Below are 23,176 nucleotides of genomic sequence, written 5' to 3'. Positions count from 1 at the left end.
CCGTTATATGGGGGCTATACGAAGACGTGGACCTGCACAGACAATTTTCTGTCTTAGGTTGTAGTATCCATTTCGAACTTCAAATACCAAATTTGAAACAATTCCGATGAATAATGTCGCTAAAATCATAAAAAATACCGAATATCGGGAGGTACCGCTGTATGGGGGCGTTGTATGGACGTGGAACTGCACGGACAATTTTCTGTCACAGGCTGTAGTATCCATTTCGAACTTCAAATACCAAAGTTGAAACAATTCCGGTGAATAAAGTTGCTAAAATCATCAAAAATTCGGGAGGCACTTTTATATGGGGGCTATATGAAAACGTGTATCTACATGGCCCATTTACGAACTTAACCTGCCCACTGGAAAAATAAACACGTGTGCAAAATTTAAGCCTTCTATCTTAATTCCAAGGTTCAAAGAAACTGTGCCGTCCATAGCATCAGTGGGGATTCAATTCTGGCCTATGCAGAAATGGCCACGTTCACCTTTATCATTGTAAGCAATTTTTGGCAACGACAGAAGCTGAAAGATTCAAATGGGTGCAGCAATAAAAATTGTGTGCAAATTGTTTTAAGTCTAATCATGCGGCACAAACTTGTAACTGCAAAAAACTGTAAAAATAAGCACAAGAATAAGAAAAATCAACCTAAATGATCGATTCCACGCCAGTCAATATCGCTGCTATTTTTTCAGCTTTAGCGGAAGACCAAACTAACGTAATTCTAGTCACCGCCAAACTTATCATCAAAGCTGCAAACGGTAAGTCAGGCGAATTTAGGGCTGTACTCGGTTAAGAAATTCCTATCGCCGTGTAAATATCCAAATGCTGTTCAATAATTAAAAATTTGCAACTAATTTGGAAGCATGGTGACTTGATCAAGCAAATCTCAAATACAAACCTTATACAATTTTTGATCGAAGTAGAAACAACAGAGAAAGTAATGTCTCCCTTAGAAAAGCTTTGCGAATCCCATTACAACCAACATCTTCAGACTGATCAGAACGGCTGTTTTATTGTAAGACTTCCTTTTCGAGAATCTTCATCATCATTAGGGAAATCCCATACAATGGTGTATAACCGTGTTTGGAAAGCCGACTTTTACAGAAAGAAGATATCAGAATGCAATACATAAAGTTTATGTAAGAATATGAGCACCTAAGACACATTGAAAACGGTGATGTGGGTGCTATATCAAACCCTAAATATTTTATTCCGCATCACAGTGTTCTTAAACCTGATAGTAGTAAAACAAAAAAAAGTCTTCAAGGTATTCATTAAATGATTTAATGTACATTGGCCCATTGATTTAATGTACATTATCCACTCGGATCATGAATGCTCAGTGAAAAATTTGATATGGATGACGGTCTCAGCGGTGCCGATAGCCTTAGTACAGCTATTGAGACTCACAGGTAATTAATTACTATATTAAAGCAACACGGCTTCAATCTTAGAAAATGGTCTTCAAACACTTCGAGAAGTCAACTTGGATTTTAATGAAAATATAAGAAGAACGATTAAAACATTGGGATTATAATGGATGCCGCAAACCGATCAATTTTTCGTAAAGGTAAATATTGATTATTCGAAGTAGTAACAAAACGCTCAGTTACGTCTGAACTCGAAAAACTTCTCGACCCTCTTGGTCTGCTTGCACCAGTCCGTAAAACTTTGCGCTACGTGGAAAACATTCCGAATTGAATTGGAACGTCTCAATAATTTTAATATCCCAAGACATTTCTTTTTTGTGGGGAGATTTTGATCAAAACGCAGTTGAATGTATTTGCGGGTGCGTCCGAAAAAGCCTTGGCGCTGCTGTTTACATTCGCTTTATTAAAAAGGACAGTCGCGTAGCTTTACGACTGATTTGTGCTAAGTCCAGAATAGCTCCTTTGAAACAACAAATACTGCCTCGATTAGAACTATGTGTAGCAGTTGTAGGAGCTAACCTGGCTAACAGAGTGAAGACTGATCTGAGATCGTACTCGCCTGGATGAAATTGGACTCAAACTTATAGAAAACCTTTGTAGCAAATAGGGTATCAGTTATCCAAACATTAACATTACCAGAACAATTTAAACATGTCCCATCCAAAGATAATCCTGCCAACATTCTACCATTCGCAAGTAGACAGCAGAGCAAATATGATGAAATGTCCAGCACCTCAAACTGGAAGTTAGTTTAACAAATTAAGCAGCAATTCTTTAAAAGGTATTTACAAGAAATTAAACAACGTTACAAATGGAAGAAAAGGATGAACAATCTTATGAAAGGAGATATGGTCATTATAGAGGAAAACAATCTTTCTCCGATGAAATGGCCAATAGGTATAATTGTAAATGTGTTCTGCGGTGATGACGGAGTTGTTAGAGTCGCCGAAGTAAAAACATCCACTGGATTATTCAAGCGGGCCATTCACAGGTTGGCTCCATTATTTGCAGAAACCCAAAATGGAGCTTCAACACATAAAAATCCAATGTAAGGCGATATCAGTTTCACAACGATACAATCGTTAGAAGACGAAGATACAAGAAACGTCATTCCGACAAAAAGACCAAAACTTGCAAGAAGCCCAATATTATTGTCACTATTAATAACATTATTCCTAATACCTTTGGCTCTATGCAACAACGAATAAAAGCAACAATTTCAGAAAGATCCGGGACAAGAAAATGAGTTATTTATCAAAGACGTTTTTAAGATCTCCATTCAACATAGTTGGTAATATTGCGCGTGGACTATACTGAAGAAATGTCACGGGCCAACAAAAAAATTATCAAGATACCGAATATAGGAAGGAAGGTACCGTTATATAGGGGCTATACGATTACGTGCAGTGTTCCGCCATTGAACATTGTATATATATTTTAGACAAAATGGATGGGACGTGGACTTACAGCTCTTTTACTTGTATAATATTGCTTTTTACGTTGATTTTGTTGTTGTTGCATGGCATTTGATGTGCCATTGGCCGTTTGTTGGGTGTTGTGCTTTCGTTGCTCGATGTTCTTGTTGGTCCGCTATTCATGCTCCTTAGCCCTTTCCTGTAGCTTTTTAACTTCCCGTTTGAGTTTATTCGCCTCTTGTTGATGATCGATGTTTGCTGGGCTACTTTATAGTATTGGCTTTGGCAAGGATTGAGTGTAACTTGTGTTTACATCACTTTCAATTCTAACTAAAATAGTTGAAAATTCCTCAAAAGGGAATTTGCTATTTTCCATTAACTTCAAATTACACATTGCGAACTACAAATGCCAATTTCTAGAAAATTCCCTGAAAAAATGTGGTGAAAATCAAGAAAATATCGAATATCGGGAGGTACCGTTACATACAATGTTTGGGCTGTTATGACGGCTCACACAATCACCATGGACAACGCATGAGATCTGGTGACCAACCGAAATTGCACTTTTTCAGCTGACCTCTTTGACAAGTAAACATGTTCATTTTGTTTGTTTACAAACTGCTGGACAACGAATGTTTTCTAATCGTAGAAAATCAAAATCGGCAAGCAAAGCAAGTTTTTGGGTATATTGAGTCTATTTTCTTACTGTTGCGAAGTAAGTTCTTGCACTATTTGGAATTTCAATGGGTAATTTTTCAATATTTGCCGAATGAAATATTGCGATATGTTCAGCTCACGAGACATTTTTCGGGGGTTTCGATCAAGTCGCTTCGTTACTTTTCGAACCATTTCGGCTGATGTTGCAGTTTTCTTCCGTCCACTTCCTCGACGTCGGGCTACGCTACCGGTATCACGGTAACGAGCGATGGTTCGAGACACAAAAGATTTATTCACATTTAAATGCTGGATTGTTCTAACGATAGCCACTTGTGTTTTTCCAGCCAAATATAAAGAAATGATACTATCACGCTTGAATTAAATCACTAATAACTTTTTTTCTGGAGAATGCTCACCAGAATGCTTTTATACGCTTGTAAAGAGTATAGCCCTCATGTAAGGGTACCTCTCGATATTCTGTATTTTCATAATTTTAGCGACATTATTCACCGGAATTGTTTCTGTGCAGGTCCACGTCTTCGTAGAGCCCTCATATAACGGTACTTCCCGATATTCGGTATTTTGATTTTATCGGCATTATGACCGATTGTTTTTCAGTTTCGCATTTGAATATTGCAATGGCTTATGGCAAATGTTACTTATGCAGGTTTGTATAGACCCCAATAGAAGAGCTACATTCAGTATTTTTAAGATCTTAACAAAATTTTTATCAGATTTTATTGTTTTTGAGAATTGCCAAATTCGTTCCAAATGGCGAAGGGTATTCAAAATTCGGCCCGGCCGAATTTACAGCTTTTTTACTTTTTTTTTTTGTCCTTAACCGGACGATGGATTAAAGAACACTAACAATTTAAATTGTTTAAACAGAATATAATGGCACCAACAATTTTTAAAGGATTCACTGCATTTTTCGATTACTATTATTTTTCGTAACCGAGAATATGAATTGTAATTATTCTCGAAGAGAATAACAACAAATACAAAGCGCCGTGGCTACAAGACAAACGTATGTTAAAATTTTAAATACTGGTAAATTTTCCTTTTAAATAATACCAAAAAAAAAAAAAAAAAAAACTCGCGGTTGCTCACTTTTATGTTGACATTACACACCTTAAAATTGTATGAATTATATGATGATAAGGGATGATGATAGGCAGCGTTTATGATTTTTGTGATGTGTTCGGAAAAACAATATTATTACCTTTTTTTACAATTGGTGGTGGTTTGTTGCGGACGAAAATCCAAAGCCAAGTAAATGTAAAGAATAAGTTAAAAACAACGAGTACGCGCGGTGTTGCAAAGTGGCGGAAACACTTAGTTATTCGTTAGAATCCGACATCACTCACTTTGTGGGAACACAAAAAGTTTCATTTACGCAAGTGATGAGCAAATTCTAAGGAAGAAAAACATTCAATTTTGGCATTCATGGAAACATGGTTAAAACCACAAATTCGTGACACTGAGATTTTATCTGATCAGTACCAAATTTACAGAAAAGACAGATTAAATAAAATGGGTGGAGGATTTTTCACCCTTGAATTTGCTTGTGTTAAATTAAAATATCTAAATTGTAATTTTATTATAACTTGTTCATATATTTCTCCAAATTCAGACATTGATATTTATCTTATGCATTCAGCCTTAATAAAAGAGGTCTTTTATATCATTTCTCGAACGCGGAAATCATTCGTCTGGGGGATTTCAACCTGTCTAATCTAGCATAGGTACCAGCAGAAAATATTATAGATTATGTACCAGTATCTTCTACAGAACTTTCTACTGAGATGTCATCTTTTTGGGAAATCATATTTGAGCAATGTCTTTATGAAATAAATTCTATCTATAATGCGAAATGTAAAATATTAGATTTAATTTTTTCTTCATCCTTAACTTCTTCTGTGTGCAGAAGCACTCCTTTCTCGGAACCAGAGGACATGTATCATCCTACTCTTATGGTAGCCATTGAACTTAGTAACATTCAAACAGTACATACTTCGTCTCAAAATAAGTCGCGTAAGTTAAACTTTGGCAAGACTAACGTTGATCTGCTGCGTTCTACATTATCCGATATAAATTGGTGTTTTGAAGGTAATTTTTATTTTTTATTTTTATGAAGGTAATTTTTATTTTCGTATTTCAAGCTTTTATAAAATAATTAATAATGCATTAGAAACCTCAGTCCCACTTGTGAAAATGTGCTGTGATATGGCTCCAGTTTGGTTTACCCTTCAACGTAGGCGCTTACGAAACATAAAAGCAGGTTATTTAAAAAATTAAAATAAAAAAACAATTCTACCATAAGCTTTACTAATTATACAAAAGCTACAAGTTTATACAACACTGAAAATTCTAAATGTTATTCTTAAAACCCAGTCAAGATGAGAAACAGCCTCTATAAAAATCCTAAGAACTTTTATAAATTCGTCAATAAGTCCGTGAATTTCCCAGTAGTATGCGATTCGGTAGTAGAGAATCATGTGAACCTAAGGAAATAGCAGACATGTTTGCAGATTTTTTTTTTTCAAAGTACGTATTCCAGATATTCCACTAAGGGTGTAAAATACTCTTACAGTATTAATGAACTTAATCCGTTTCTTTGTATTATTCTCACATCAGATGAAGTGTTGAATGGTCTACCTTCATTGAAATGTTCCAATTCAGCGTGTCCAGATGGTGAACCGTCTTTTATTTGAAAAGCACGTTCACATGAACTATATCTTCCTCTAACAAGTATTTTTAATACTTCTTAAACCTAGGGTATTTTCCTTTTATTTGGCGTTCGAGCTTTATTATTCCATTGCATAAAGCTGACAGTAGATGTGTTATTGAATATTATAGGGGCATTGCAAAACTAAGTGCAATTCCCAAACTTTTTGAACGTTTAGTTACACAACGAATAACTCATTTCGTTATATCTATAGTATCACAACAACTTGACAAATTTATTAGAACTGGTCTTTAATGTTCACACTGGATTCTCAAAAGATCTCCAAACTGATATAATATATACTGATTTCAGTAAAGCTTTCGATACGGTGGTCCATAATTTGTTAATATATAAACTTGACATAATGGGTTTCTCTACAATTCTCCTAAAATGGATATCGTATTATTTGCATGACCGTACCCAAAAGGTATCTTTTAATAATACTCTCTCTAAAAATATTACAGTATTTTCAGGTGTTCCTCAGGGTAGTCATTTAGGTCCACTACTTTTTGTACTTTATTTAAATGACCTTGCATCTATTATTCGCAACTCAAAAATATTAATGTTTGCTGACGATGATAAACTTTTCTGCACTCTAATTCTCACAACAATTCCGGGATAATGTCGCTAAAATTATTATAATACCGAATATCGGGAGGTACCGTTATATGGGGGCTATACGAAGACGTGGACCTGCACAGACAATTTTCTGTCTTAGGTTGTAGTATCCATTTCGAACTTCAAATACCAAATTTGAAACAATTCCGATGAATAATGTCGCTAAAATCATAAAAAATACCGAATATCGGGAGGTACCGCTGTATGGGGGCGTTGTATGGACGTGGAACTGCACGGACAATTTTCTGTCACAGGCTGTAGTATCCATTTCGAACTTCAAACACCAAAGTTGAAACAATTCCGGTGAATAAAGTTGCTAAAATCATCAAAAATTCGGGAGGCACTTTTATATGGGGGCTATATGAAAACGTGTATCTACATGGCCCATTTACGAACTTAACCTGCCCACTGGAAAAATAAACACGTGTGCAAAATTTAAGCCTTCTATCTTAATTCCAAGGTTCAAAGAAACTGTGCGCTGCTGTTTACATTCGCTTTATTAAAAAGGACAGTCGCGTAGCTTTACGACTGATTTGTGCTAAGTCCAGAATAGCTCCTTTGAAACAACAAATACTGCCTCGATTAGAACTATGTGTAGCAGTTGTAGGAGCTAACCTGGCTAACAGAGTGAAGACTGATCTGAGATCGTACTCGCCTGGATGAAATCGGACTCAAACTTATAGAAAACCTTTGTAGCAAATAGGGTATCAGTTATCCAAACATTAACATTACCAGAACAATTTAAACATGTCCCATCCAAAGATAATCCTGCCAACATTCTACCATTCGCAAGTAGACAGCAGAGCAAATATGATGAAAATGTCCAGCACCTCAAACTGGAAGTTAGTTTAACAAATTAAGCAGCAATTCTTTAAAAGGTATTTACAAGAAATTAAACAACGTTACAAATGGAAGAAAAGGATGAACAATCTTATGAAAGGAGATATGGTCATTATAGAGGAAAACAATCTTTCTCCGATGAAATGGCCAATAGGTATAATTGTAAATGTGTTCTGCGGTGGTGACGGAGTTGTTAGAGTCGCCGAAGTAAAAACATCCACTGGATTATTCAAGCGGGCCATTCACAGGTTGGCTCCATTATTTGCAGAAACCCAAAATGGAGCTTCAACACATAAAAATCCAATGTAAGGCGATATCAGTTTCACAACGATACAATCGTTAGAAGACGAAGATACAAGAAACGTCATTCCGACAAAAAGACCAAAACTTGCAAGAAGCCCAATATTATTGTCACTATTAATAACTTTATTCCTAATACCTTTGGCTCTATGCAACAACGAATAAAAGCAACAATTTCAGAAAGATCCGGGACAAGAAAATGAGTTATTTATCAAAGACGTTTTTAAGATCTCCATTCAACATAGTTGGTAATATTGCGCGTGGACTATACTGAAGAAATGTCACGGGCCAACAAAAAAATTATCAAGATACCGAATATAGGAAGGAAGGTACCGTTATATAGGGGCTATACGATTACGTGCAGTGTTCCGCCATTGAACATTGTATATATATTTTAGACAAAATGGATGGGACGTGGACTTACAGCTCTTTTACTTGTATAATATTGCTTTTTACGTTGATTTTGTTGTTGTTGCATGGCATTTGATGTGCCATTGGCCGTTTGTTGGGTGTTGTGCTTTCGTTGCTCGATGTTCTTGTTGGTCCGCTATTCATGCTCCTTAGCCCTTTCCTGTAGCTTTTTAACTTCCCGTTTGAGTTTATTCGCCTCTTGTTGATGATCGATGTTTGCTGGGCTACTTTATAGTATTGGCTTTGGCAAGGATTGAGTGTAACTTGTGTTTACATCACTTTCAATTCTAACTAAAATAGTTGAAAATTCCTCAAAAGGGAATTTGCTATTTTCCATTAACTTCAAATTACACATTGCGAACTACAAATGCCAATTTCTAGAAAATTCCCTGAAAAAATGTGGTGAAAATCAAGAAAATATCGAATATCGGGAGGTACCGTTACATACAATGTTTGGGCTGTTATGACGGCTCACATAATCACCATGGACAACGCATGAGATCTGGTGACCAACCGAAATTGCACTTTTTCAGCTGACCTCTTTGACAAGTAAACATGTTCATTTTGTTTGTTTACAAACTGCTGGACAACGAATGTTTTCTAATCGTAGAAAATCAAAATCGGCAAGCAAAGCAAGTTTTTGGGTATATTGAGTCTATTTTCTTACTGTTGCGAAGTAAGTTCTTGCACTATTTGGAATTTCAATGGGTAATTTTTCAATATTTGCCGAATGAAATATTGCGATATGTTCAGCTCACGAGACATTTTTCGGGGGTTTCGATCAAGTCGCTTCGTTACTTTTCGAACCATTTCGGCTGATGTTGCAGTTTTCTTCCGTCCACTTCCTCGACGTCGGGCTACGCTACCGGTATCACGGTAACGAGCGATGGTTCGAGACACAAAAGATTTATTCACATTTAAATGCTGGATTGTTCTAACGATAGCCACTTGTGTTTTTCCAGCCAAATATAAAGAAATGATACTATCACGCTTGAATTAAATCACTAATAACTTTTTTTCTGGAGAATGCTCACCAGAATGCTTTTATACGCTTGTAAAGAGTATAGCCCTCATGTAAGGGTACCTCTCGATATTCTGTATTTTCATAATTTTAGCGACATTATTCACCGGAATTGTTTCTGTGCAGGTCCACGTCTTCGTAGAGCCCTCATATAACGGTACTTCCCGATATTCGGTATTTTGATTTTATCGGCATTATGACCGATTGTTTTTCAGTTTCGCATTTGAATATTGCAATGGCTTATGGCAAATGTTACTTATGCAGGTTTGTATAGACCCCAATAGAAGAGCTACATTCAGTATTTTTAAGATCTTAACAAAATTTTTATCAGATTTTATTGTTTTTGAGAATTGCCAAATTCGTTCCAAATGGCGAAGGGTATTCAAAATTCGGCCCGGCCGAATTTACAGCTTTTTTACTTTTTTTGTCCTTAACCGGACGATGGATTAAAGAACACTAACAATTTAAATTGTTTAAACAGAATATAATGGCACCAACAATTTTTAAAGGATTCACTGCATTTTTCGATTACTATTATTTTTCGTAACCGAGAATATGAATTGTAATTATTCTCGAAGAGAATAACAACAAATACAAAGCGCCGTGGCTACAAGACAAACGTATGTTAAAATTTTAAATACTGGTAAATTTTCCTTTTAAATAATACCAAAAAAAAAAAAAACACTCGCGGTTGCTCACTTTTATGTTGACATTACACACCTTAAAATTGTATGAATTATATGATGATAAGGGATGATGATAGGCAGCGTTTATGATTTTTGTGATGTGTTCGGAAAAACAATATTATTACCTTTTTTACAATTGGTGGTGGTTTGTTGCGGACGAAAATCCAAAGCCAAGTAAATGTAAAGAATAAGTTAAAAACAACGAGTACGCGCGGTGTTGCAAAGTGGCGGAAACACTTAGTTATTCGTTAGAATCCGACATCACTCACTTTGTGGGAACACAAAAAGTTTCATTTACGCAAGTGATGAGCAAATTCTAAGGAAGAAAAACATTCAATTTTGGCATTCATGGAAACATGGTTAAAACCACAAATTCGTGACACTGAGATTTTATCTGATCAGTACCAAATTTACAGAAAAGACAGATTAAATAAAATGGGTGGAGGATTTTTCACCCTTGAATTTGCTTGTGTTAAATTAAAATATCTAAATTGTAATTTTATTATAACTTGTTCATATATTTCTCCAAATTCAGACATTGATATTTATCTTATGCATTCAGCCTTAATAAAAGAGGTCTTTTTATATCATTTCTCGAACGCGGAAATCATTTGTCTGGGGGATTTCAACCTGTCTAATCTAGCATAGGTACCAGCAGAAAATATTATAGATTATGTACCAGTATCTTCTACAGAACTTTCTACTGAGATGTCATCTTTTTGGGAAATCATATTTGAGCAATGTCTTTATGAAATAAATTCTATCTATAATGCGAAATGTAAAATATTAGATTTAATTTTTTCTTCATCCTTAACTTCTTCTGTGTGCAGAAGCACTCCTTTCTCGGAACCAGAGGACATGTATCATCCTACTCTTATGGTAGCCATTGAACTTAGTAACATTCAAACAGTACATACTTCGTCTCAAAATAAGTCGCGTAAGTTAAACTTTGGCAAGACTAACGTTGATCTGCTGCGTTCTACATTATCCGATATAAATTGGTGTTTTGAAGGTAATTTTTATTTTTATGAAGGTAATTTTTATTTTCGTATTTCAAGCTTTTATAAAATAATTAATAATGCATTAGAAACCTCAGTCCCACTTGTGAAAATGTGCTGTGATATGGCTCCAGTTTGGTTTACCCTTCAACGTAGGCGCTTACGAAACATAAAAGCAGGTTATTTAAAAAATTAAAATAAAAAAACAATTCTACCATAAGCTTTACTAATTATACAAAAGCTAGAAGTTTTTTACAACACTGAAAATTCTAAATGTTATTCTTAAAACCCAGTCAAGATGAGAAACAGCCTCTATAAAAATCCTAAGAACTTTTATAAATTCGTCAATAAGTCCGTGAATTTCCCAGTAGTATGCGATTCGGTAGTAGAGAATCATGTGAACCTAAGGAAATAGCAGACATGTTTGCAGATTTTTTTTTCAAAGTACGTATTCCAGATATTCCACTAAGGGTGTAAAATACTCTTACAGTATTAATGAACTTAATCCGTTTCTTTGTATTATTCTCACATCAGATGAAGTGTTGAATGGTCTACCTTCATTGAAATGTTCCAATTCAGCGTGTCCAGATGGTGAACCGTCTTTTATTTGAAAAGCACGTTCACATGAACTATATCTTCCTCTAACAAGTATTTTTAATACTTCTTAAACCTAGGGTATTTTCCTTTTATTTGGCGTTCGAGCTTTATTATTCCATTGCATAAAGCTGACAGTAGATGTGTTATTGAATATTATAGGGGCATTGCAAAACTAAGTGCAATTCCCAAACTTTTTGAACGTTTAGTTACACAACGAATAACTCATTTCGTTATATCTATAGTATCACAACAACTTGACAAATTTATTAGAACTGGTCTTTAATGTTCACACTGGATTCTCAAAAGATCTCCAAACTGATATAATATATACTGATTTCAGTAAAGCTTTCGATACGGTGGTCCATAATTTGTTAATATATAAACTTGACATAATGGGTTTCTCTACAATTCTCCTAAAATGGATATCGTATTATTTGCATGACCGTACCCAAAAGGTATCTTTTAATAATACTCTCTCTAAAAATATTACAGTATTTTCAGGTGTTCCTCAGGGTAGTCATTTAGGTCCACTACTTTTTGTACTTTATTTAAATGACCTTGCATCTATTATTCGCAACTCAAAAATATTAATGTTTGCTGACGATGTTAAACTTTTCTGCACTCTAATTCTCACAACAATTCCGGGATAATGTCGCTAAAATTATTATAATACCGAATATCGGGAGGTACCGTTATATGAGGGCTATACGAAGACGTGGACCTGCACAGACAATTTTCTGTCTTAGGTTGTAGTATCCATTTCGAACTTCAAATACCAAATTTGAAACAATTCCGATGAATAATGTCGCTAAAATCATAAAAAATACCGAATATCGGGAGGTACCGCTGTATGGGGGCGTTGTATGGACGTGGAACTGCACGGACAATTTTCTGTCACAGGCTGTAGTATCCATTTCGAACTTCAAATACCAAAGTTGAAACAATTCCGGTGAATAAAGTTGCTAAAATCATCAAAAATTCGGGAGGCACTTTTATATGGGGGCTATATGAAAACGTGTATCTACATGGCCCATTTACGAACTTAACCTGCCCACTGGAAAAATAAACACGTGTGCAAAATTTAAGCCTTCTATCTTAATTCCAAGGTTCAAAGAAACTGTGCCGTCCATAGCATCAGTGGGGATTCAATTCTGGCCTATGCAGAAATGGCCACGTTCACCTTTATCATTGTAAGCAATTTTTGGCAACGACAGAAGCTGAAAGATTCAAATGGGTGCAGCAATAAAAATTGTGTGCAAATTGTTTTAAGTCTAATCATGCGGCACAAACTTGTAACTGCAAAAAACTGTAAAAATAAGCACAAGACTTGCCAAAAAAATCTGAAGCATCATCGATTGTCGCAAGCCAAAAATCAACCTAAATGATCGATTCCACGCCAGTCAATATCGCTGCTATTTTTTCAGCTTTAGCGGAAGACCAAACTAACGTAATTCTAGTCACCGCCACACTTATCATCAAAGCTGCAAACGGTAAGTCAGGCGAATTTAGGGCTGTACTCGGTTAAGAAATTCCTATCGCCGTGTAAATATCCAAATTCTGTTTAATAATTAAAAATTTGCAACTAATTTGGAAGCATGGTGACTTGATCAAGCAAATCTCAAATACAAACCTTATACAATTTTTGATCGAAGTAGAAACAACAGAGAAAGTAATGTCTCCCTTAGAAAAGCTTTGCGAATCCCATTACAACCAACATCTTCAGACTGATCAGAACGGCTGTTTTATTGTAAGACTTCCTTTTCGAGAATCTTCATCATCATTAGGGAAATCCCATACAATGGTGTATAACCGTGTTTGGAAAGCCGACTTTTACAGAAAGAAGATATCAGAATGCAATACATAAAGTTTATGTAAGAATATGAGCACCTAAGACACATTGAAAACGTTGATGTGGGTGCTATATCAAACCCTAAATATTTTATTCCGCATCACAGTGTTCTTAAACCTGATAGTAGTAAAACAAAACTAAGGGTCGTATTTGATGCATCCGCAAAAAAGTCTTCAAGGTATTCATTAAATGATTTAATGTACATTGGCCCATTGATTTAATGTACATTATCCACTCGGATCATGAATGCTCAGTGAAAAATTTGATATGGATGACGGTCTCAGCGGTGCCGATAGCCTAAGTACAGCTATTGAGACTCACAGGTAATTAATTACTATATTAAAGCAACACGGCTTCAATCTTAGAAAATGGTCTTCAAACACTTCGAGAAGTCAACTTGGATTTTAATGAAAATATAAGAAGAACGATTAAAACATTGGGAATTTAATGGATGCCGCAAACCGATCAATTTTTCGTAAAGGTAAATATTGATTATTCGAAGTAGTAACAAAACGCTCAGTTACGTCTGAACTCGAAAAACTTCTCGACCCTCTTGGTCTGCTTGCACCAGTCCGTAAAACTTTGCGCTACGTGGAAAACATTCTGAATTGAATTGGAACGTCTCAATAATTTTAATATCCCAAGACATTTCTTTTTTGTGGGGAGATTTTGATCAAAACGCAGTTGAATGTATTTGCGGGTGCGTCCGAAAAAGCCTTGGCGCTGCTGTTTACATTCGCTTTATTAAAAAGGACAGTCGCGTAGCTTTACGACTGATTTGTGCTAAGTCCAGAATAGCTCCTTTGAAACAACAAATACTGCCTCGATTAGAACTATGTGTAGCAGTTGTAGGAGCTAACCTGGCTAACAGAGTGAAGACTGATCTGAGATCGTACTCGCCTGGATGAAATCGGACTCAAACTTATAGAAAACCTTTGTAGCAAATAGGGTATCAGTTATCCAAACATTAACATTACCAGAACAATTTAAACATGTCCCATCCAAAGATAATCCTGCCAACATTCTACCATTCGCAAGTAGACAGCAGAGCAAATATGATGAAAATGTCCAGCACCTCAAACTGGAAGTTAGTTTAACAAATTAAGCAGCAATTCTTTAAAAGGTATTTACAAGAAATTAAACAACGTTACAAATGGAAGAAAAGGATGAACAATCTTATGAAAGGAGATATGGTCATTATAGAGGAAAACAATCTTTCTCCGATGAAATGGCCAATAGGTATAATTGTAAATGTGTTCTGCGGTGGTGACGGAGTTGTTAGAGTCGCCGAAGTAAAAACATCCACTGGATTATTCAAGCGGGCCATTCACAGGTTGGCTCCATTATTTGCAGAAACCCAAAATGGAGCTTCAACACATAAAAATCCAATGTAAGGCGATATCAGTTTCACAACGATACAATCGTTAGAAGACGAAGATACAAGAAACGTCATTCCGACAAAAAGACCAAAACTTGCAAGAAGCCCAATATTATTGTCACTATTAATAACTTTATCCTAATACCTTTGGCTCTATGCAACAACGAATAAAAGCAACAATTTCAGAAAGATCCGGGACAAGAAAATGAGTTATTTATCAAAGACGTTTTTCTCCATTCAACATAGTTGGTAATATTGCGCGTGGACTATACTGAAGAAATGTCACGGGCCAACAAAAAAATTATCAAGATACCGAATATAGGAAGGAAGGTACCGTTATATAGGGGCTATACGATTACGTGCAGTGTTCCGCCATTGAACATTGTATATATATTTTAGACAAAATGGATGGGACGTGGACTTACAGCTCTTTTACTTGTATAATATTGCTTTTTACGTTGATTTTGTTGTTGTTGCATGGCATTTGATGTGCCATTGGCCGTTTGTTGGGTGTTGTGCTTTCGTTGCTCGATGTTCTTGTTGGTCCGCTATTCATGCTCTTTAGCCCTTTCCTGTAGCTTTTTAACTTCCCGTTTGAGTTTATTCGCCTCTTGTTGATGATCGATGTTTGCTGGGCTACTTTATAGTATTGGCTTTGGTAAGGATTGAGTGTAACTTGTGTTTACATCACTTTCAATTCTAACTAAAATAGTTGAAAATTCCTCAAAAGGGAATTTGCTATTTTCCATTAACTTCAAATTACACATTGCGAACTACAAATGCCAATTTTTAGAAAATTCCCTGAAAAAATGTGGTGAAAATCAACAAAATATCGAATATCGGGAGGTACCGTTACATACAATGTTTGGGCTGTTATGACGGCTCACACATGACCAACCGAAAATGCACTTTTTCAGCTGACCTCTTTGACAAGGAAACATGTTCATTTTGTTTGTTTACAAACTGCTGGACAACGAATGTTTTCTAATCGTAGAAAATCAAAATCGGCAAGCAAAGCAAGTTTTTGGGTATATTGAGTCTATTTTCTTACTGTTGCGAAGTAAGTTCTTGCACTATTTGGAATTTCAATGGGTAATTTTTCAATATTTGCCGAATGAAATATTGCGATATGTTCAACCCACGAGACATTTTTCGGGGGTTTCGATCAAGTCGCTTCGTTACTTTTCGAACCATTTCGGCTGATGTTGCAGTTTTCTTCCGTCCACTTCCTCGACGTCGGGCTACGCTACCGGTATCACGGTAACGAAAGATGGTTCGAGACACAAAAGATTTATTCACATTTAAATGCTGGATTGTTCTAACGATAGCCACTTGTGTTTTTCCAGCCAAATATAAAGAAATGATACTATCACGCTTGAATTAAATCACTAATAACTTTTTTTCTGGAGAATGCTCACCAGAATGCTTTTATACGCTTATAAAGAGTATAGCCCTCATGTAAGGGTACCTCTCGATATTCTGTATTTTGATAATTTTAGCGACATTATTCACCGGAATTGTTTCTGTGCGGGTCCACGTCTTCGTAGAGCCCTCATATAACGGTACTTCCCGATATTCGGTATTTTGATTTTATCGACATTATGACCGATTGTTTTTCAGTTTCGCATTTGAATATTGCAATGGCTTATGGCAAATGTTACTTATGCAGGTTTGTATAGACCCCAATAGAAGAGCTACATTCAGTATTTTTAAGATCTTAACAAAATTTTTATCAGATTTTATTGTTTTTGAGAATTGCCAAATTCGTTCCAAATGGCGAAGGGTATTCAAAATTCGGCCCGGCCGAATTTACAGCTTTTTTACTTTTTTTTGTCCTTAACCGGACGATGGATTAAAGAACACTAACAATTTAAATTGTTTAAACAGAATATAATGGCACCAACAATTTTTAAAGGATTCACTGCATTTTTCGATTACTATTATTTTTCGTAACCGAGAATATGAATTGTAATTATTCTCGAAGAGAATAACAACAAATACAAAGCGCCGTGGCTACAAGACAAACGTATGTTAAAATTTAAAATACTGGTAAATTTTCCTTTTAAATAATACCAAAAAAAAAAAAAAAAAACACTCGCGGTTGCTCACTTTTATGTTGACATTACACACCTTAATATTGTATGAATTATATGATGATAAGGGATGATGATAGGCAGCGTTTATGATTTTTGTGATGTGTTCGGAAAAACAATATTATTACCTTTTTTTACAATTGGTGGTGGTTTGTTGCGGACGAAAATCCAAAGCCAAGTAAATGTAAAGAACAAGTTAAAAACGACGAGTACGCGCGGTGTTGCAAAGTGGCGGAAACACTTAGTTATTCGTTAGAATCCGACATCACTCACTTTGTGGGAACACAAAAAGTTTCATTTACGCAAGTGATGAGCAAATTCTAAGGAAGGAAAACATTCAATTTTGGCATTCATGGAAACATGGTTAAAACCACAAATTCGTGACACTGAGATTTTATCTGATCAGTACCAAATTTACAGAAAAGACAGATTAAATAAAATGGGTGGAGGATTTTTCATTGCCGTTCATAATGCCATTGCCTCAGAACGTATTTTGGTAGCAGAACACCCTTGAATTTGCTTGTGTTAAATTAAAATATCTAAATTGTAATTTTATTATAACTTGTTCATATATTTCTCCAAATTCAGACATTGATATTTATCTTATGCATTCAGCCTTAATAAAAGAGGTCTTTTTATATCATTTCTCGAACGCGGAAATCATTCGTCTGGGGGATTTCAACCTGTCTAATCTAGCATGGGTACCAGCAGAAAATATTGTAGATTATGTACCAGTATCTTCTACAGAACTTTCTACTGAGATGTCATCTTTTTGGGAAATCATATTTGAGCAATGTCTTTATGAAATAAATTCTATCTATAATGCGAAATGTAAAATATTATATTTAATTTTTTCTTCATCCTTAACTTCTTCTGTGTGCAGAAGCACTCCTTTCTCGGAACCAGAGGATATGTATCATCCTACTCTTATGGTAGCCATTGAACTTAGTAACATTCAAACAGTACATACTTCGTCTCAAAATAAGTCGCGTAAGTTAAATTTTGGCAAGACTAACGTTGATCTGCTGCGTTCTACATTATCCGATATAAATTGGTGTTTTGAAGGTAATTTTTATTTTTTATTTTTATGAAGGTAATTTTTATTTTCGTATTTCAAGCTTTTATAAAATAATTAATAATGCATTAGAAACCTCAGTCCCACTTGTGAAAATGTGCTGTGATATGGCTCCAGTTTGGTTTAGCCTTCAACGTAGGCGCTTACGAAACATAAAAGCAGGTTATTTAAAAAATTAAAATAAAAAAAACAATTCTACCATAAGCTTTACTAATTATACAAAAGCTAGAAGTTTATACAACACTGAAAATTCTAAATGTTATTCTTAAAACCCAGTCAAGATGAGAAACAGCCTCTATAAAAATCCTAAGAACTTTTATAAATTCGTCAATAAGTCCGTGAATTTCCCAGTAGTATGCGATTCGGTAGTAGAGAATCATGTGAACCTAAGGAAATAGCAGACATGTTTGCAGATTTTTTTTTCAAAGTACGTATTCCAGATATTCCACTAAGGGTGTAAAATCCTCTTACAGTATTAATGAACTTAATCCGTTTCTTTGTATTATTCTCACATCAGATGAAGTGTTGAATGGTCTACCTTCATTGAAATGTTCCAATTCAGCGTGTCCAGATGGTGAACCGTCTTTTATTTGAAAAGCACGTTCACATGAACTATATCTTCCTCTAACAAGTATTTTTAATACTTCTTAAACCTAGGGTATTTTCCTTTTATTTGGCGTTCGAGCTTTATTATTCCATTGCATAAAGCTGACAGTAGATGTGTTATTGAATATTATAGGGGCATTGCAAAACTAAGTGCAATTCCCAAACTTTTTGAACGTTTAGTTACACAACGAATAACTCATTTCGTTATATCTATAGTATCACAACAACTTGACAAATTTATTAGAACTGGTCTTTAATGTTCACACTGGATTCTCAAAAGATCTCCAAACTGATATAATATATACTGATTTCAGTAAAGCTTTCGATACGGTGGTCCATAATTTGTTAATATATAAACTTGACATAATGGGTTTCTCTACAATTCTCCTAAAATGGATATCGTATTATTTGCATGACCGTACCCAAAAGGTATCTTTTAATAATACTCTCTCTAAAAATATTACAGTATTTTCAGGTGTTCCTCAGGGTAGTCATTTAGGTCCACTACTTTTTGTACTTTATTTAAATGACCTTGCATCTATTATTCGAAACTCAAAAATATTAATGTTTGCTGACGATGTTAAACTTTTCTGCACTCTAATTCTCACAACAATTCCGGTGAATAATGTCGCTAAAATTATTAAAATACCGAATATCGGGAGGTACCGTTATATGGGGGCTATACGAAGACGTGGACCTGCACAGACAATTTTCTGTCTTAGGTTGTAGTATCCATTTCGAACTTCAAATATCAAATTTGAAACAATTCCGATGAATAATGTCGCTAAGATCATAAAAAATACCGAATATCGGGAGGTACCGTTGTATGGGGGCGTTGTATGGACGTGGAACTGCACGGACAATTTTCTGTCGAACTTCAAATACCAAAGTTGAAACAATTCCGGTGAATAAAGTTGCTAAAATCATCAAAATGTCGGGAGGTACTATAAAAAATTGTAATTGTAATTGTACTGTAAAAAATTGTCCTTGTATAAATCTCAGCATATGAACTACAACTATTTCATAGGTTCTTACAAATTGGATAATGTTGACTCGTTTCTTGATCTTGGTGTCATATTAGACAATAAATTACGTTTTAATTTATATATAGAGTCTTGTGTTAATAAAGCAATGTCTTTACTAGGGTTTATAAAGCGAAAGAAAGGAATTCGACGATCCTTATGTGACCAAACGCTTATTTATCAGCCTTGTTCGACCTACTTTAGAATATGGCTGGAGCCATACGTTGGAGCCCTTTCAATAAAATATATTCAAAAAAGATAGAGTCTTTACAGGTTCAATTTATTTTGTTTGCTCTGAGAGGAGAGGAGGTGGCCCTCTCCGTCGGCAGGGGCGGGAAAGTGAGGCGTTGGGAACGATCTAAAAAAAAAACGTTACAACAATAAACGGGTTCTTGTTTTCACACTGGTAGAGCGGATTCTGAATCAACAAAAAGGGGTCTCATCTACGGCATTACACGAATTTGTGTGTTAGCACTAAACTACATGAGATCGTATGTTAGCTCTGAACAATCTGGATATTGACACATCGTCGTGGGATACTTTGCTAGTTCAGCTAATTTTGAGGAAATTGGATAATACCTGTTACCGCCGAAATTGCGTGTAAAAATAAATAAAATAAAAACACGAACGTTTTAAATTTAAATTCAAAAAAAGTATGGTAGATTTATTGGGATAAATTAATAAATTAGAAAAAGGTGTAGGACAGATTACCTGTTGGTTGGTTTGGCAGCGAGAACAAGAGTGACCTTTTATAATGTCGAAAAGAGGCGTCGGCGGCAAATTTATACTCGTTAGAATCTGCATTTGACAGTTCAATGTTGTAACAAAAAGGAATATGCAGATTGTAACGAGTATAGCATTCGATAAAGTCTCAAACACAATGAATGTGGAGACGACAATGGAAATTAATGAATTTACGATTCTAAATTAAACATTGGCCACCCCCTTGCAACATTATAAATGTTGTAACACAACCAACATAATAACATTTTACAGATATATTAATATATAACAAATGTTGATACCAAAGGAAAGGAGGACAGTGCAGTTGTGAGCTGTTAATTTCAATTCAATTTTATTTTTTCAATATTTTCAAATTCAATAACATATACTACGGTTACGTGTAACAAACACCCATCCAAATATTGTATAATGGGCGATAGGCAATCCTGGAGAGACTTGCACTCGACTGGTGATGACTTTAGCATACACATCATGACCTAGGACTAAAGCAACACGACTTGGTCGGTAAAAGGAGGGATCTGCTAGGGGTAAACCTAGGAACGACTCCTTCAGTTGGCGTGAAAACGTGGCGAAGATCTGTCACTCGAGCCGAAACAATGATCGACTGTGTCGGATCATAAACTGAAGTGGCCGAAAATCGGCAAAAACGAACTCCATCCAAATTGGAGGTTGGTAGTCTTAAGTGGTCAACCATTGAGGCACATATTTGACTTTGGATAGCGCATGGGTCTAACACTGACCGAACTGGGTATGATGGTCCGACACAATGAATTCTCACCACTAAACTTGGTGATAGTGTCGCCACCGATTGTAGAGATAATAGGTTAAGGGGAGAAGCAGTGTGATAACCAGCCGGTGTGGTATGTACGGACGGATGTGAACCAGACCTGACGTTCGGACGAGACTCGGAACTTGGGTACGGACGGGGTCTTGTAGTTTTTCGACTCCGGGACGAATAATGGTGATCCTTAGGATCATCGTGCAACAGGTAGTGATGATCACCTCCACATCTATAGCAGACCTTCTTACTATGGCACTCCCTCCGTTGGTGTCCTTTTGTGAGACATCGTGTGCAGTCCCGATGTGTTATGACAACCTGTATACGGGCTTCTACAGACATAGCAACAAATTCTTTGCATGTACCAAGAGCATGCCGGCGAGTGCAAACCCGACACCCGTTACGATTCACGATTGATGTGCCCGGGGAGCCCGCAGTTACGGACTCTGATGGATTTGCCCGAGCTGACGATACGACTACAGATCCCACAGTTATGGGGTCTGGCCCCCCAGATGCAAATTCCGCGATATACGGCAATACGTATGAACCCGCAGTTACGGATTCTGATGGTTTTCCGCGGGCTGGATCCGCAGTTACGGATTCCAATAATTGGGAGGTAGGCAACGGCGCTGAATCCGCAGTTACGGATTCTGTTACCGACTCCGACAATTTTACGGCCGCAATAGGTTTAACCAGTTCCTCAACAGCTTCGGATGTAGTACGCCTTTTGGTACCAGATATCTCGTCCGCTCTCTCTAATACGGTGTCGATCTTCGAGAGGAGTTCGATTTCAAACATATTGGTGGCATCCATTATACTAAGAAGAAAAAATGATTTAGTTTTCTTCATTCGCCGATTGGTCGGTCAGAATGACCAACTTAGCTATCGGCCGCTTTACAACGCCATTTGTCGTACGAACGTCCACGACACGAACATGTCCGTCTACACCGGGATAAACATTTATGACACGACCTAACTTCCATGAGGTCGGTGGTAGATTTTCTTGTCGAACGACGACTAAATCACCCCTATCTACTTCCCTTTCAGGGTACTTCCACTTGTACCGCATATTCAAATTTTTTAGATATTCCTCCTTCCATCTGATACAAAATTGATGAGCAAGCGCTTGGACTTTTCTAAACCGATTCACGAGCGAGATCGGTGATTCATTAACCATGGGTTCGGGAGGAGCTAGTAAAGGCGCACCAATAAGAAAGTGACCGGGTGTTAAGGAAACTAATTCACCCGGATCGTCTGACATAGGACAAAGCGGCCGCGAATTCAAACAAGCCTCTATGCGAGCTAATACTGTCGCCATTTCTTCAAAGGTAAACCGAAGATTTCGACAATGTTTTCGGAAATGTTGCTTAAAACTTTTCACTCCAGCTTCCCATAGACCACCCATATGTGGTGCACCAGCTGGAATGTATTTCCATACGACACCCTGTTGAACAAGAGCCTCTGATGCTGAATCACAACTTTCACGAATGAAACGACGATAATTCCGGTCAATTTCACGTGAAGCTCCTACGAAATTTGTGCCATTGTCCGAAAATATAGTACCTGGACAACCTCGACGCGCTATAAAGCGATGTAATGCGGCTATAAAATTGGCAGTGGACAAATCCGATACTGCCTCCAAATGAATAGCCTTGGTCGAGAAGCAAACGAATACACAAACATATCCTTTTGTAATTTTGCAAGCCCGACCCCAAAACGATTTTATCTCTAAGGGACCAGCAAAGTCCACACCAGTTGTAGTAAACGCCCTATCGATAATTGTTCTTTCCGGGGGAAGAGCGGCCATCATTTTACTACAGTGTTTCTTTTTATCTAAAATGCATACCTTACAATGACGAATGACAAAGCGAATCAATTGTTTTACTCTGGGAATCCAGTATTCCATTCTCAAGATACGAAGCA

At 36.3% G+C, this 23,176-nt stretch overlaps 1 protein-coding gene across 1 annotated transcript in view; it reads right to left on the bottom strand.

Moving 5' to 3' along the window:
• The window catches only part of LOC131803244 (uncharacterized), a 99,956-nt gene extending 77,727 nt beyond the window's left edge, over positions 1 to 22,229 (bottom strand). Inside the window, exon 1 of the mRNA XM_059124339.1 lies at positions 21,167 to 22,229. Within this exon, the coding sequence (XP_058980322.1) occupies positions 21,167 to 22,102 (936 nt within the window). The 5' untranslated portion in view covers positions 22,103 to 22,229. The remainder of the gene's footprint in view (positions 1 to 21,166) is intronic.
• Positions 22,230 to 23,176: the final 947 nt, after the last annotated feature.

The sequence above is a fragment of the Musca domestica genome, unplaced genomic scaffold (assembly GCF_030504385.1).
Source record: "Musca domestica strain aabys unplaced genomic scaffold, Musca_domestica.polishedcontigs.V.1.1 28, whole genome shotgun sequence".
NCBI classification, from domain to species: Eukaryota; Metazoa; Arthropoda; class Insecta; order Diptera; family Muscidae; genus Musca; species Musca domestica.
Note: the sequence above shows the minus strand (reverse complement) of the source record. Positions and strands in the feature narration are given on the sequence as shown.